Consider the following 17,161-nt stretch of genomic DNA (forward strand, 5'->3'; position numbering starts at 1 on the left):
CAAAAAAAAATCCACTAGAAAGGTATATCTTTTAGGCAGTTGTACAAATAACATTTTAGTCTCTCATATAGTCACCTTTAAACTAGAATTTTAGGTACGTGATCTTAAGTGTTAAACTTCTCTGTGATCAATTTGCTTGTGTTTAAAATTAGGATAATTACTGTACCTACCTTATACTTTTATTGTAAGTGTTATAAGAACCAATACATATACATCATTTAGGACTAATACTTTGGAATCACTCAAGAGCTCTCAATGATTAACTGTTTTTGTCATTGCCATTGTTGTATCATTACTATTGACATACAGTGTTTTATTACTATTGTCCTATGGAGTGGTTTCATTTGTATTTGACATGTCTTGATCTCGGAGCTCAAGAGAACATGAGTTAAAGAGCTGAAGAAATTCAAAAGCAGAGGTCAAAAAAGAAGCAAAGTCTTGGATCCTCTGACTTCACCTTACCCCAAAGACAGGTGTCCTGGGACCAGACTCCAGTGGACATATAAAGTGTACATGTTCTGGGCAAGGGAGTCTATCTCCCCTCTTGTAACTCCTTCCTTATAGAGAAAAAAACATGAGAGCAACCTGGTTAGGAGGAAATAATGCCAAGCAGTCTGGATTTGAAAATCAATTATTTGCAGAAGTTGTCTGGAAAACTCTACTCCCCATCAGTGGGGGCAGAATAAAATAATAATTCCTCTGGAAGGAGAGAAGATGCCAGTGAAAATCTGGGCTAAATCAAGTTCCTCTTCCTTAAGGAAGAGCAAGCCCTCAGTCTCAACTTGGTTATTCAGGCTAACCAGTGCAAGATCCGAAGAATGTTTCTGGGTGTGCTGCTTAATGTACCTTTTTTAAAATTAATATTTCTTCCCGAGGGGACTTTAAATTACAGTCATGCTTGTGCTTTGAGTCCATTTGGAGTACTCTGATACTCCACATTTTTTTTTAAGTCTGTTCTGCTATTGAGACAAATCAAAAAAATTTTAATAGCTTTTTTTTAGTTAATAATTTTAGTCAGTAGTTTATTAATGTATAGGGCACTGTACTAAATGATGGAAATGTCATCGCTTCTCGGCCTTTTGGCTAAGATCAAGTGTACTAAATGATGGAAATGTGGAGTCCAGAGGCATCATTTCTTCTTTCCAGCATGCATACCCTTGGCAATAGAAATTTACATAAGATGTAGAAGCATTCAGAAATGATTATTAAGTTGAATATTATATTTTACAAACTACATAGTATGTTTTAAATTTACCCAGAATATTAAATTTAAGATCCAAATAAAAACATTGAAGTCCAATTAACATATGCTATGACAAAACATAATATAGAAATCAGTAAATTTTGTTGAGGTAACAAAACAAAACAAAACAAAAAGAACAGAGAGAACAGGGATTTTGCTCAGTGGAGCCACACCTGCCTCACAACTGCAAGGTCCTGAGTTTGTTTCCCAGTACCTGGGGGAAAAAAAAGAGAGAGAGGATTATACCATAAAAATGGAAAAGATGGTCCAGGGATTTAGCTCAGTGGTGCTGCCACCAGCCTAGTAAGCACAGGCCCAGTGTGCTGAGTTCAATCATCAGTACCAAGAAAGGAAAAGTATCTCTAGGAAATGGCCAGAGAAAAATTTTTATGTTAAAAGAAACTAAGTTCAAATTCCAGTTCTACCACATAGGTACCAGCTATGTGAGTGTACCTAGTCAAGTTTCCTAACCTCTCTGAGTATAAATTCTTTATGTATGAAACAGAAATAATAACTACCATGCTGTGTAATATTAGCCAGTAAATGAAACAATATATGAAGGACCTATCACATGGTAAATATTCAATTTACCTACTACTTTTCCTTATAATATAGCCTCCCTTGTATCTGTTTTATTCCATGCACTTACAAACAGGTGACTATGGCAAATCAACTCTCAAACTCTCTTGGGGTGAAACTTCAATGGTTTTCTCTAACATAATTCTGTGCTATTTATTCTTAATTACATTTCTAAGGTACCTACAGAGGTTTTGGTATATCACAAACACTTTTACACACTCCAGTTTTACTAAAATATATAACAAAATGTCTTAAAAGTCAAGCATAGTTGTAGCAAAACTATTCAGAAAATAGGTAAGGAAAATATCAATGTCCTTTCCAGTTAAAGTATTGTTTATAAAGACACTAATGGGATTATGTGAAAATCCCTCCTACTGAAAAAAAGTTAAAATTTAGCCATTAAAATGTTTCCAAGATATATTACTGCTTCTTTTTTACAAATTATCTGTAACATAAATTCAGGGTATTTTAGTCATGTCAATAAAAAAAAAGAAATTTAAATAAGATGTCAGTGTTTGTAAAAACAGTTTAAAGAAAATGTTTAGATGGTGCTGCAGTATAATTCTTATGTTTTAACATTTATATTCTTTGTAAAGGTTGTTGGAGTGGGTGAGGTGATATTAAATTGAGCCTGTACATAAATATTAACTTGATCTTCAGGCTTCCCACCTCAAAAACAGGGAGAATAAATCCTTTCCTCTGTCTTTCCCAGAGAATATGACAATAAAGGTTCAAATGAATACTTGTGAATATTTCAGTAAAAATTAAACTACATGAGTTCAAGATCAATTATACTGCATTCCGAGGGGATAGGGAAGTCATATGTCAAACAGATATTTGCCTGCCTAATCTCATATGTGTTTTCCTAAGTACCAAGAAAAATATTTGTTCTCAAAAAATATTTGTATGGCTGGGGATTTAGCTCAGAGACACTGTGCCTGCTTCACAAGTTCAAGGTCCTGAGTTTGATCCCCAGTACCGAAAAAAAAAAAAATTGTGACTCTCAATTTTTCTTGCTTATGCAGATTCTTTTCCCTACAATTATGCTGTCTTATACAACAGCCAATGTGACTATTTAAATTTTAATGAATTGAAATTAAAAATTCAGTCCCTCAGTCCTTCTAGTACTTTTCAAGTACTCAGTGGCCACATGTGAGTGGTTACTGTCATATCATACAGAGAGAACTTCTGACAGTCATTGAAAGTTCTGTTGGAGAATCAGATTGAATGTCCCTGTTGTTTTGTAGCTTTAACTAGCCATGGTTAGAACTTCAAGAATTAAATGACCTTAGAAGTTGTGGGAAGATGACTTCTTAGTGAGGTAAGTGTCAGACCATGAGACAGCTTGTAGGGAGTGAAGAGAAATTAAATGTAAGATATAGAAGGAATGAAGGTTTAAAAAGAATGTAAATTGATATTATAATAAAAAAGCATAAACTATGATTCATAAAATAATGTTTTAGCAGTATTTTAATTAATTTGCACTTAAAATATTTGTCACATGGTGCTTGCACTACACATAGTAATCTCATGCTGATGTTCTGATAGTGTGATTGGGTTTCCAGATGTTTTAGCCATCATTTATCACACAAAAACTGTTTGTGGTAAAACAACTACCATATGTGTGTATCAGTAGCACATGTTTAAAATGTACTTTCCTGTGGTAGAACTCAGCAGGTGCCGTGGAGCTACTTGCAATTCTCCTTCAGAACCTTGGTGTTTATCCTCGCTTGGTTCTTATGTATTCAGCCGTAGTTTTCATGTTTACCAATATTGTGCCTTCTACTGTTTGTGCATAAAAATATTATAAATCGACATATGTATTATTGTCCCTAAAAGTAAAAGAATAATCTGTGTATGTTTGCATTTAGGTCATTCTGTCAATTGAAGAAGGTTACAGACTTCCAGCCCCCATGGGCTGCCCAGCGTCTCTACACCAACTGATGCTCCACTGCTGGCAGAAGGAGAGAAATCACAGACCAAAATTTACTGACATTGTCAGCTTCCTTGACAAACTGATCCGCAATCCCAGTGCCCTTCACACCCTGGTAGAGGATATCCTTGTGTAAGATACATAATGTTGATTTTTTTTTCCCTTGACAAACATAATTTCTTTCAAGCTACAGAAAAGAAAAACAGGAAGAAGGGGAAGAGTTTTCCTTGACAACTTTGTAGTTGTTGACCTTGTATAAACTATACTTTGTCAGCTGAATAGACAAATTATTAATGTTAAAGGAAAATGTGAATGTTTTTCCACAAGCAAACAGCTTCCCCTTCTCTTTTCTCTGTATCTAAGCCTTCAAAATTACTTTGTTTATATTATTTTCCTGTATGGGTCTTTGATATTTATATATATGTATATGTATGCATGTATATATATATATATATATATACATATATATATATTTCTTTACTGAATGTTCTTTACCTTTGTAAGTAGGATACATGTTTGTCCATGCAGCCGCTCTAATTTTTTTTTGTTTGTTCTATGTTCTGTCCCTCTCTTCAAAATGGCAAGCAAAACAGGTAATTTGTGAATCAGCCAGGAGCAAGGCTGTTTCCTACTGATATGGTCATACCTAGCCATTGTTACTTTCCACTCCTAAAGCCAGAAAAGGATGGCTGACAAGAAATTGAAGGCACTAATACCCCATTTTGTATGTCAGAGTTGAGAAGATTTACTTACCTCTCTATAAAAAGCAATTATAAGAAGAGTCCAACTAAAAAACGGTTATGTATGTCTGAAAATATTACATTTGAAATGTCATTAATTTGAAATATATATGCTTTACTTTTAGGTTCAATTGGACTTAGAAATAGCCAAAGCATTTCCATTTCACTTTCCCCACTCAGGATAGTTTAGAGAATATACAAACATTCAACTTTAGGTCACTAGTTCAAGCCAGTGTGGGGGTTTAGTGACAATAAGATGAAGGCTCTTCAAGGACTGTTTGAAACAGGCCTCAGTTCAAAGCAGAACATATGAGAGTTCACCTCTAAATCACTAATTGGAAGCCTCAGTAAAGTGAAGCCAAGCATGAAATAGCTAGAGATTAAACTATTACTCTAGCCCATCTTCCCTAAAGCAGGCCAATACAGGAAGCAGTAAGGGAATAGGGGATGTGGAAGAAGGCACTTTGGAGTTCATTATTAAAGCAATGGACAGCCATTTAGGGATTTAAGCAAGAAAATGACATGATCACATTTGCATTTCTCAAAGATCACTTTAGGATTGATTTAGATAGACTGTGAATGCAAAACGGGGAACATGACTGAAAGCAGATACAGTTGTACATTTTCAACAAGCCAAGCTAGAAAAGAATAGGACCTAGGTTCTAAAATGGAAATAAGCTTGAAATCAGAAGATAAGAGAATGAACAAAGTATTAGTAAGAAAAACCAATGTGTCTTTGTTACTGAATATAAAGAAATGAAAAAAGGGAAGGAAGGAAGAAAATCAAGGATATCTGTCAAATTTCTTTCTTCAACAAGCTGACTGATGGTATAATCAGTAAGACAGGAAGAGGAAGAAATTTTTGGAGTAGAAATAAGATCTTTTTGAGAATGCTGAATCAGCGATGCTTGTGTGATCTCTAAGTGGAAATGTCTAGTAAGTATTTATAAGTTGAATTTCAGGTGAAAAGATCTGGGCTGTGGATGTAGATTTGAATATCATCAGCTAAGATTGTAGTGTATTTTTAGGTGTGGTTCAGATAAGCTATGAAAAAGATAAAAAATGCAAGTAAACAGAGGAAAATAATGTAGTCCTCTGGAACACCAAGATTTAAGACATGAGCAGGCCAGGGATTTAGCTCCATAGTTCTGTGCTTGCCCTGCAAGTGCAAGGCCCTGAGTTTGATCCTCAGTAAAAAAAAAAAAAAAAAAGAAAGAAATGAATTGGAAAAGGAAATCAGCAAAGAAGGCTAAAAACAAAAGTCCCATAGGTAATAAAGGATACAGAGAATGACATGTCAGAAGTCAAAAAAGGAAAGGGTTTCAAAGAGTATGACGTCTTGGGCTGGGGATTTATCTCAGTGGTGCTGCTGACTGTCTCGCAAGCACAAGGATCCAAGTTTGATCCCTGGTACCAAAAGAAACAAAGAGTATGATGTCCAAAGGATGACAACTTCAATAAAATAAAAAGTAAGACATGTCCACTGAAATTAGCAATGAGATATTCAGATGTTCATGGGCAACTTTTTCAAGAGTATTTTCAATAAAGTTTTAATAAAAGGGGAATGAATATGAAGTCAGAGAGAATAATATGTAGCACTAATTGTTTCTAGAAACCCGTCTGTGATGGCAAAGGAAACTAGTTAAAGGAAATGTTTCTTGGTTTTTGTTTTCATATCTTTTATTGAAGAGGCTTGGGCATGCTTTACTATCAAAGAGAAAGTCCTAATAGAAAGAATCCAGGAAGTGAGTCTGTAATCATGGAAGCAGACCATTTAATCCAGGCTTCTCATGGCCTGTACCTTTCAACAAAGCTGTCTAACTGTGCTATGATCTGTAGGGGCAGTCAGGTGTAAGTCTTATTTTTAAATAAAAACACATTAAACAAGTTCTTTGTATTTTCAAGTTTATGAATGATCACCACATTTGGAAAATATTAATGAAAGATCTATGATGGGAAAATGTCAAAAAGCTAAAAGGATCCAGAGGTCAATCAAGATGAAAGGTGATATCTGAAGGCTTAATGATTAGGGAGGTCTGTGAGGATGCAGTGGACCCGGCTGTGTGTGGCAAGCTCTATGATAACCCCACTAAAAGCATCCCTGGAGCTGGGTGTTTTTATAAAGTTGGAAACCAATTCTCACCTCTAATCTCTAGGAAACCACATGGAAGTTTTTGTGAACGATGTGCTATCCTTGTTTGTGAGAAAGATGTATGAGCTACTGCTTTTGCTCCTAATATATTTTTGTTTGAGAAACAAAGTAAACCAGAGTTCTAAAGGTGTCATGCCTGAACCTTATCAGAATTCTTATTTTCAGAGCAGCCTGAATGTTTCCTATTGCCACCCTCATACCCTCAATATCACCTGCCCACTCTGTCCCTGATCTCAGTACTGAGACTGTTTAGGGAGAAGAGACATAATACATTAAAGGATAATATTGTCTAAAGAAGACCTGATTTGTTTTATATTTATAAACCTGTGACAAGCCCCTCCATGTGACGAGGCCTCCCATCTCCAAAATTCCCAGAGCCCAGATGTCTGTCTATTCCAGAGTGATACTGCACTAAGAAACATGACATAGTATAGAATTTCAATCTTTCCTCCTATATGTCGCTCAGACACGTGAATGAATCTAAATGTACAATCTACAGACACTCATATCGACTCTCCTGCACTCTCCTTTTCTCTAGTGTCCCTAAACTCCCAGGTTTCTTTCACACTTCTGCACCAACGTAACTCTCTCCTCTATGAGGTCCCCAATGGTTTTTCTTCTACTCTAATTGCTTTTTTTCTCAAGAGTTCACCTGAGAAAGTTTTATACTTTATTTTGGCAGGGTAATAAGAGGGAGAGGAAATTAAAGTGACAAAAGGGAATGAAGAAGGCTATGAAACCCATAGTTTAATAATATTATACTATCTCACTGCAAATTCATAAATCTTGTATCTGTAATCTTTCCTTTCAAAAAGAGTACCTAATTTTAAAAGATATGATAAGAGAAAGTATTCATTGTTGAGAGAAGCAGTTCACATTGTTTCTTCTATTGACATGCATGTGCCTCACACACATTTATTGGGGTGTTCAGAGTACTCAACATGCTTGCTTCCTCTCCTAATCAAGTATGGATATGTAAATAAACATGATAATATACACATTTAACTTGAAATACAATGTAGTGTAAAAAGTGATTTGCAAAACTACCACTTCAGTTCAGGCAGGCGGCCTTCCATAAATGTATTCAAAGTGGCCTTGTATTCACTCATCTTACAATAGTGTATTATCACCTTTCAAATAATTACTTATAGCTGTCATATGGTACAGCCCCTGGGAGAAAGGTCCCAAATTGATGCCAAGGTTATGCGTAGAGCAGCATCTGGAGCAATGTATTGTTGTCATCTGCTGTTTGGTCTGCAGAGTATGGTTGGGGAGCTCAGACTGGGAGAGGGAGGTGCAGAATCACCAGGCAGGCTCCGGGGAGGTTTCTGGAATGCTTCTGCTTTCTTTAGGAAATGCACAGTCTTTTTTAGTTTACGTGCGGACAACCATGGGGGAGGAGCATGGAAGGAGCATTTAATTACATGGCACATTTTTATAGGTTATGCAGATCCATACATTAGGGAGAACATTGGGTGATATCTTCTTGGCCAGACATATGCTGGGGTGATTTTTCTTGGGTGAGGTGAAGAAGTCAGGGACTAGGGGCAGAGGTGTAGCCTGTTAGACCCAGCGTCTACACACTTAGGCGAGCTTGCTCAGCCTTAGCATGGTCTCCGAGCTTGCTTAGGAGACAGGAGTGCAGCGCAACTAGCCCAGCCAGGCTTGAACTTCTCCCAATGTATAACTGTGTGCTTTGAAACAGCATTTGCTCCCGCTTCCCCAACACTCAGGATCAACCAAGTAGCTGCTCCCAATTCCAAGTACACTCTCACATAGTCCTGGGATGTCAGGAGACCTGTAATTTAAGACCACAGTGTCCCAGTGAATGTAAAACATCCCTTCACCCAATCCTCCCTACCTCTTAGATTTCAGCCACATCGTCCGACACATTAATTCTCCATCTTCTTCGGTCTTTACCCCAGATTTCTCCATGTTTTAAAGCCTACTGAACATACTTGGCTACAACCAGCTGGTTAGTGTTATTTGTGGCAAACCTATGCTGTAATGGGAAAAAATAACACTTTGGTCAAATCTTGCTCTAGGTCTGCACTACAAATTTTACAGATTATGTATAAGCTTCTTGACCATCAGCTCAAAGGTAGTATTATCTAGAGATGAGCAGCAGTTGCCCAGATGGAAAGAACCAGTCTGTAATAACCAATTGCCTGGGAAACCAGGCTCTGCTAGGGCTAAGACACCTTATGAATATTCTCACTACCCATTGTGCAATAGTTAATCATATTTTAGGGTTTTAGCTCTTGGAAATTGCTACCACCACCATTTGAATAGTATAAGTATATTGTTGAACTTTCAAGCACTTGGCTCCCAGTAATATATGATTGATAAAGGTTGAGAAAGGCTCATACCAAACCCATAATTATAAATCTCTCCTTTAGAAAACTGAGGCTGAGTGGTACTAACCCTGTATTCATCAATAATTCACCAATAATTTAGTTAATAATGATAATTTATTATTGAAATAACTTCTAACAATTTGATATAAAATTTTCCATTCATTTTGTGAAGATCTTGCTCATTGCTGCCTAGGCAATATACAATCAGCACATGCACTGTTTATCTCTATATAACATATAATGGATAACGTACTTGCTTTGATTCTTGTTGCTAGCACTTGTAATGATGTTTTTGTGTTAGAGAAATTAGAGGCTGGCCAAAACCAGTGAAGTTAAACGACAAAGTTCAGTAGAAGGAAGGCAGAATGTGAAGCACTGATCAGATGAGCAACTTGTACCTGCCTACTAGAAAATATAAATTCAATTTACATGAACTACTAGTACAAGATAATTATAGCACTAAGGTCAATACCTATAGAAATATTTATACATATTCTAATATATATTATCAACAATAACAATTATTGTCATTTGCTAAATACTTACCATATGCTAATCATTAATATTCACTTTCCTCAATTATGTCACTTAATCACTACTGTTATTATCCTCATCCTTCAGATAAAGAAATGGAGACTCTAAGAGGCTATTTCTTCCAAAAGTACACAGCCAAGTAATTAGCAGATCAGGAACAAGATTCTTCAAATCCAAATCTATTGTTCTTTCTACTATGCAATATAAAATCACTCAAGATGGCCACATGTTTCTCAGTATAGAACTATTTCAGAAGTATGATTATAAGAGACTACAGTTTTACATTTCTAGTTAGGTTTTCACTGGGTTACATAAGACTTGATACATGGAGTATATTAACATCCCCAAAATAATTTTAGTGTAGTACAACCTGTTATTTTACGTCCCACTGAGAAAATACATGGATGTAAAGTATATGCTCTCAGTAGCAAATGAATTTCCCATATATTCCCCAAACATCATCCTACAATGCCCAACCACTTGAAGAACATTAGGTGGAAAAAGAAAATAATAACTAGAACAATATAGAGAAATGAGAAAACTATGGCAAGAACATAGTTCCATAATTATATTTTCAGGCATTTCTATAGATTGAATTTTTCTAGTGTTGGAAAATAGCATGCTTTGCTTCTTTTTCCTCGGTATGGCAGACTTTACTAATCTTCACAACAGTCTTTCCTACTGAGCTCAGTCATCATCTCACTATCCTTTTCATGAGGACATTTTGATAGCCACTGCCAATGCATTGCAGTTTTCATGTGATACAGAAGCTATTTTCTGACCCTGTATTATTTCCTCACAAAAATAGTCTTTCTTTGAGTTCAGGGACCTATTGTTCTGGCTCCAAGTAATATATACAGGTACTCAGACTTATAAGAGATATTTTTAAGTGTTATTCCTGCTCTGCATCTATTCCTCCAAATGTTCAAAAACTATCTAAATGTTTAAATTCACTTTAAAATTTTAACTTTCATTCCTTTATAAGTTTACCAGTTATCAACCTTATCATGCAAATTAATCACAAGTATTTTAAAAACTGAAGATTTCCTGAAAATAAAAGTCTTACAAAAAATCCATGCTTCCAATTTAACACTACAGAGAGTCAGAGTGTTGGGAAAACAAGTATGGCTTCCAATTGTGAAGAATCCATAAGATATATGGTGGGCTTCTATACATTCAAGATTTTATAATATTGAGTCAGATTATGCTTTAATTTCAATATCAAAATTATTTCATTAATTTAGCTTCTGCTCTAGATGAATTTCAAGCTTAATTGCAAAAAGTGTAATTTTTATCTAAGTAAATACTTTTTTCCAATGGTTAGATAAGTAGTGCATGTCTTAGAAGAATATTGTATGAACTGAGTAGTGTGAAGGTGCACTCTTTTGGTTGTAAGATGAGATACTCATCTAAAAGCAGTACTACTGAATAAGAGTAATACTGTAATACTGTCATTGTGGCCGTGGATATATATTTGCATGTAAACCTTTAACAATGTGCTACATGACTCCATCTATAACTACCTCTTCTTTGACCTGAAACCTAGAAATATAATAGAAACAGTTTCATAATGTTTCATAAGTAATATGTTGAATATAATGCTCATTAATAATTTGACCAGTATAACAGTAAGCACTTACTAGATTTGACTTTTTAAAAATGAAATAAAATTAAAATAAATTATTCATCAAAAATCAGCCATTATGTCATGTATCTAACTTCTGTGGAGAAATTATTCAAATCTAAATGGTCATTCATTTAAGTAACTCCTATAATGCTTTCAGCATTGTACTAGGGTCCACCAAAAAGTAAAAATACATGATGACATGTTCATACCATCAGTGAATTCTAATTTACTCCTATATTTTTTTTTCTTGGAAACAGCCCAATTACCCATCAGTTGGAGACTGGATAAAGAAGATGTGGTTTTTCTATAAAATGGAATACTACTCAGCCATAAAGAATGAGAAACTAGAGTCATTCATAGGAAAATGGATGCATATTGAGGCCATACACTTTAAGTGAAATAAATAGGACACACATGTGTAAATACCAAATAGTTTCTCTAGTGTGAAAAACTAAAAGTGTAAATAAGATCCAAATTGTATAACTGATAATGTAGAATAGGAAGAAAAGGGCTAAAGGTGTAGGGGAAGTGGGAAGGGTAGGGGAAAGGTAATAAGGGAAAAGAAAAAATATGCGAAAAGGAAAAAATGGAAACAAAGTCTTTGTAAATAGGGGAGGGTGGAGCGGGTGAAGGGAGGGCAGGGGTATGAGAAAAAAATGAGAACCAAGATCTGTCACATAAAGGTACAAGATCCCAATGATGAATGTGACTGTACTGTATACTTAGAAATTACCAATAAACTCAATGAAAAAAATTTACCTTATGGGAAAAAATTCAACCAAGCAAAAACATATACCCTCTAAGTCTACATGATCATTTACAGTAAGAGAATGTAGTTAGTAATCTGAATAATTAACAAATTATTAAGCATTCACAAATTATATACTCATTTGAAAATAAAAACTGCTGAAAATGTAAAATATTCATAGACATATAAAATAAAGATAATGTAGAATAGGATATACTATCTGTGTAGTTCTAACTGCATATAATAGAAGTCAATTTAAAAGGTTATGTTATAGAAGTAACAGGAGGAAAGCCTTTAAGCATGTGATAATTATATATTAAAACAATTTTACTTCAATAATGTTTCTGAAAATACAATGTCTCAAATAATTGTAATAATTTTACTACTAGATTATATTAACATGTTTGATAATAAAACATGGAAAACTTTTGAAGAGAAAAGCCTTCTTACTTTTAAAGGTTGGTATTAATATTTACTAATTATCTAAGAAACTTCTAAATTAAAAGGCTAGTCCTACTATAACATGAAAGTGCTCAGCAGAATAAAAACTTAATGACTTTATTAGAGGTTTTTTCTATATTTAAATGTATTGAAAGTATATGTTTATTGCCCTTTAAACTGTATGATTACTTGTTACACCAATACTCCAGGCTTTTCTTTAATTTGAACATAATTTTGACCTTAAATTTCCTAATTCTAGCCCCTTCTCATTTTTCTAAGGGAGAATTAGACCCTTGCCCTCCTGTTCTACAATATGTGCTTTTTAAAATGTGAGCTGCTGGCTTTGCTATAAACACATTTCTCAGATAGGCAGTTCCAACTAATCATCAAATAACAGAAATTTCTACATGCTCAGCAAAGAGAAGACTGAATTTATCATTGTACATGTTTGATAAGAAAGGGCATTTATTGTTTATTAGGTAATGTTCCAGAGAATTCATGTGAGGATGATGAAGCCCAACCCAGGAAGCCAGAAAATAGCGCATTTTTCAACTTCATCATAAGATAAGGTGAAAGAAAAGTTATTGCACAGTGGCTGTGAACAATGAGGGGACACTGACCTTACTAAATCAACTGCCAGTGCAGTTATATAAAAGCCAAAGAGTAACTAGGTTACTAAAGATGTGTGAAGAGAAAAGGAATTATGGTATTGAAACATTCTGAAAGCAAATAGTGGATGTTTTCCAACAGTGAAATAAGCCATTTCAATAATTTAGTTTACATAATGCCCTTCCATTTCCTTTTTTATGTAAAGAACATAAAATTAGCAAATTACAGTAGTATTCACCAATTATATGAAATTGTGAAAGTTCAAGAGTTATTCTAGCTTTATCCCTGAAGAAAAAGTATAAATTATTTGACTATATGCATCAACAACAGCATAAGAGTGAAAAGAGAAAATGGATTAAATACGTTTTTTAATTTTGTTCAGTTTCAGGAAATTTCTTTGCTAATTAAATAATATGACAACCCATTATTTTATATTAGAACATTCAATTTTCTAACACATATGATTTTATTCATGTTAATAATTAATACAAGTACTCGTCATTTTAATATTTAAACTTAGTGAAGTACAGCAGTGTTTCCTAATTTTTTTGTTGTTGTTGTTGTACCAAACTCAGGTCCTTGCACTTGCGAGGCAGGTGAGAGTTTCCTAATTAAAAAAAAAAAAAAAATGCAGAAGCTATTCTGAATTCTCTTAAATACTCAAAAATGCAGATTAGAGTAGTAAACTCTCTTAAAAATCCTATAATTAAAGAATCTTTTAACGCTGTTGAACACAGAGAACTTTCTTATTTAGTATTACAACATGAATTTTTTATTTAACAATATTTTTAGTTAATAAGCACCTGTTGGAAACTTTAAAGAAATATAGCAACAATTCAAGTATTTGTTGGTAGGTGCTATGATAGATTTTCAAGTTTTGTACATGAGGAATCTTTGCTTCCAGTCAAATCATGAATTATTCTGATATTAACTAGGATGAAACAGCCCACAGTCAAACAGCACTGCAATTTTTACTGTAAGAGAAAAGAACATGGCTCCAAAATATAAAATTTGGTATAAGAATTGAGTAGTCATTTCAAAAAAAAGACCAAAGTCACAACTAAGAGTAACTAAGCTCAATAGGGAGTACAGTCTAATCACAAGACACATTCATTTAATTTCCACAAATTCCAATTATGTATAAATAACAAAAGCTCTAAATCTCCATCATCTCTGATAACCCCTACTTCCATTTTCAATGGACCCTAGTTTAGAAAAAGAGAGGTCAATGTAGGAAAGTAAAACAAAAACAAAAAGAATTCTAGGTCTTTGGTAAGGATTCTGACCTACATTCTAAGGAAGATTCTTTTCAGAGTCTTTAAGAGTTTTACCATGGACAACTTGTTCTGAAAGACTCAGGTCCTCCATTGGTAATTTAAAGAATTTTTAAGGGTAATTTTGATTGCTAGGGATTTTTAGCTTTTACCTTAAGCAGTACTCTTGGAACTAACTTCCAATTCTATATATTTTAAACATAAAAATACAAGGGTTTATTTATATATCATAATGTATGCTTTTGCTTTACAATGGAGGAATTCATACTTCAAGTAGATTAATCATGAATTTTCATTAGTTAGCAGTTTTAAGTTACCATGGAAATAATTACAATATGAATGGCAAAAACATTATAATGAAATATTTCAAATATTGGTATTCTAATAAGAACACATTTACTTTAGAAAATACTGATTTGACTCAAACTCTATAGTTACTGCTTTACTAATTAATGTAAGTTCAAGATCTCAGAATTTTTTAAATGATAGACTTATTACCCTAGGAGTAATAATAATATATCTATTACTGGGAGGGCTAATAATAAATCTACAGTACTACTATAAATGCACTTTTATTACCAAGTATTTTTAAAAACAGATAAGATGTTCTTGATATTATTTCTCATGTTTCCATAAAAATATATTACCAGAGTTGTTAAAATATTCAACTGGTTTTTTGTTTGTTTGTTTTTGGTACCAAGGATCGAACTCAGGACCTTTCGTTTGCGAGGCAGGTGGCAAAACCACTGAGCTAAATCCCCGACCCCTCAACTGTGTTTTTACTCTAATTTAAAAAATTAATTCCACTTTACTTCTGTTCAACTTTAATTCTTATGTGTATAATTATAATATATATATATATCATATGCATTTGTATATTTTAGCATGTATGTATGTAAACACATCTGTCCAAAATAATGTCTTTACATTATTTAAATGTTAAAACTACAAAAATATACCCAACTGAAACACTTTTTGCATCAGATCTTGGAAACTAATATATAGATGGTGTATCACTGCTTTTAAGATCCATAAATGTTGGATTCCTTTTTTGTTTGTTTTCTTTGTTAATGCAGCCTTTCATTTATTTTGCTTTTGGAGGGGATCTCATTAAAATCTGTACTTTGGGATATAATATGCTGTGCTTAGATGTATGCAAATTTTAATTCATACAGCTGAATGCTGTGACAGCAGAAATTACTTTTTAATAAGTTATAAATTCTTATTGAATGTTTAAAAATAAGTAAGTAGAGTCATTATCAATGAATTATCCACAAGTAGGAGAACTATAACAGCAATTGTAGAAAAGGTCAAAGGACATGGATTTAGTGGCAGGACAGAAATAATATGGGTGAGCAGCTTGGGGCTGGCTACTTTCCATGTAAGGATGAGGGTAAGCCATCCTCAAATTTCAAAATGCAGGTTTATGAAAGAGAAAAAATTAAAAAAGAAGATAGTAAGATGTGAGTTTTCTCAAAATCTATCAGGCATAAAATCAAATAGTGGCAAAAAGTAGAAAAAAAAAGAAATGACTGATTTGTTACATAGAAGGTTTTTTGAAGTTTGGAATGGGATGGAAAATCAGAGATTTCTGTAAGTGGAGGATTAAAAACATTAGATGTAACAATACTGTGAACTGAAAAATAAGTTGAGTAACTCTTGCTCTCTCTCTCTCTCTCTCTCTCTCTCTCTCTCATTGTAGAATGCCAGAGTCCCCTGGTGAAGTTTCTGAATATCCTTTGTTTGTCACAGTTGGTGACTGGCTGGATTCTATAAAGATGGGACAATATAAGAATAATTTCATGGCAGCAGGGTTTACAACTTTTGACTTGATTTCGAGAATGAGCATTGAGTAAGTGGTACTAGGATTATTTCTTTCTTTCCTTTTAAAATTAGTTTTATTGGTACACTTTTGACATGCATAATGATCACATTCATCATAGGGAATTTGTGCCTGTACATAATATATCTTAATTATTTTTCCCATTCCCCTCCCTTCCATTCATTTCTTCTTCCCCTCTCCATTTATAAAACTTTATTTCTATTGTTTTCGTTCCATTCCTTTTAATTTTTTAGCCCTATTCCTTTCCTTCTCTTCCCCCTCCCTTGCTCCCCTTCCCACTTGAACATTTTCTTCCTACTTCCCAATATCTATCACCCATTTTGGTCCTTATTTACACCTTGGGTTTCTCACACTAAATAAATAATGTGATGTTTAAACATGTGTGCCCTATTTATTTTAATTACAGTTATGTTCTTGAGGTGCAACAGTTTACCTAAAGATCTCTCAGGTATGTCCTTTTTTATAGCAGAGTAGTACTTCATAGCATATGAAAACCACGGTTTCCTTTTTTATTCATTTTTGGCTGTTTCCAAGATTACCTATTACAGACTATGCTGCTATAAACATGGGTGTGCATATATCATTGTAGTGAGATGCTTTGAACTCTTTGGGTAAGAAACCTAGAAGGATCGAAAAGAAAAAAAAGTTTTGGTTTTTTGAGGAATCTCCATACTAATTTGCATAATGGTTGTACCAATTTAAATTCCCACAAACAGTGGCAAGGGTTCCTTTTTCCCCAAAGCCTTGCCAGCATTTGTTGTTGTTGTTTTTTCCATTTAATTTTTTTTTAATTCACCGTATTGGTATTCTTTAAATATACATAATGATCACATTCATCCTAGGGAATTTGTACCTGTACTACTACATCTTGATTCTTCTTTTTCCTCCCCTCCCCTCTCTTCTACACATCTCTTGATTATTTACAAAAGCTTTGTTTCCATTCTTCCTTTTATCATTTTTTTTTTGTTTTCTTATCCTTCCCTTCCTACTCTTCCCTCCCTTTTCCCCCTTCCAATTTGAACATTCACAATATCTACTATACATTTTGGTCTTTATTTTTCCTTTTGGCTTCTCACACAAG

At 34.0% G+C, this 17,161-nt stretch overlaps 1 protein-coding gene and 1 long non-coding RNA gene across 5 annotated transcripts in view; one reads left to right on the forward strand and one right to left on the reverse strand.

Annotated features, from left to right (window-relative positions):
- Window positions 1-17,161, forward strand: part of Epha6 (EPH receptor A6) — an 891,558-nt gene that overhangs the window by 868,294 nt on the left and 6,103 nt on the right. For all 3 annotated transcript variants that reach the window (XM_010644592.2, XM_033768075.1, XM_010644584.2), the window contains 2 exons: window positions 3,694-3,887; window positions 15,940-16,089. In XM_010644592.2, coding sequence (XP_010642894.1) covers window positions 3,694-3,887; window positions 15,940-16,089 — 344 coding nt within the window. The remainder of the gene's footprint in view (window positions 1-3,693; window positions 3,888-15,939; window positions 16,090-17,161) is intronic.
- Window positions 1-17,161, reverse strand: part of LOC104876525 — a 47,448-nt gene that overhangs the window by 11,905 nt on the left and 18,382 nt on the right. For both annotated transcript variants that reach the window (XR_004518775.1, XR_004518776.1), the window contains exon 3: window positions 8,509-8,649. This is a non-coding gene — a long non-coding RNA (uncharacterized LOC104876525). The remainder of the gene's footprint in view (window positions 1-8,508; window positions 8,650-17,161) is intronic.

The sequence above is a fragment of the Fukomys damarensis genome, unplaced genomic scaffold (genome assembly GCF_012274545.1).
Source record: "Fukomys damarensis isolate Sample0158 unplaced genomic scaffold, DMR_v1.0_HiC HiC_scaffold_24, whole genome shotgun sequence".
NCBI classification, from domain to species: domain Eukaryota; kingdom Metazoa; phylum Chordata; class Mammalia; order Rodentia; family Bathyergidae; genus Fukomys; species Fukomys damarensis.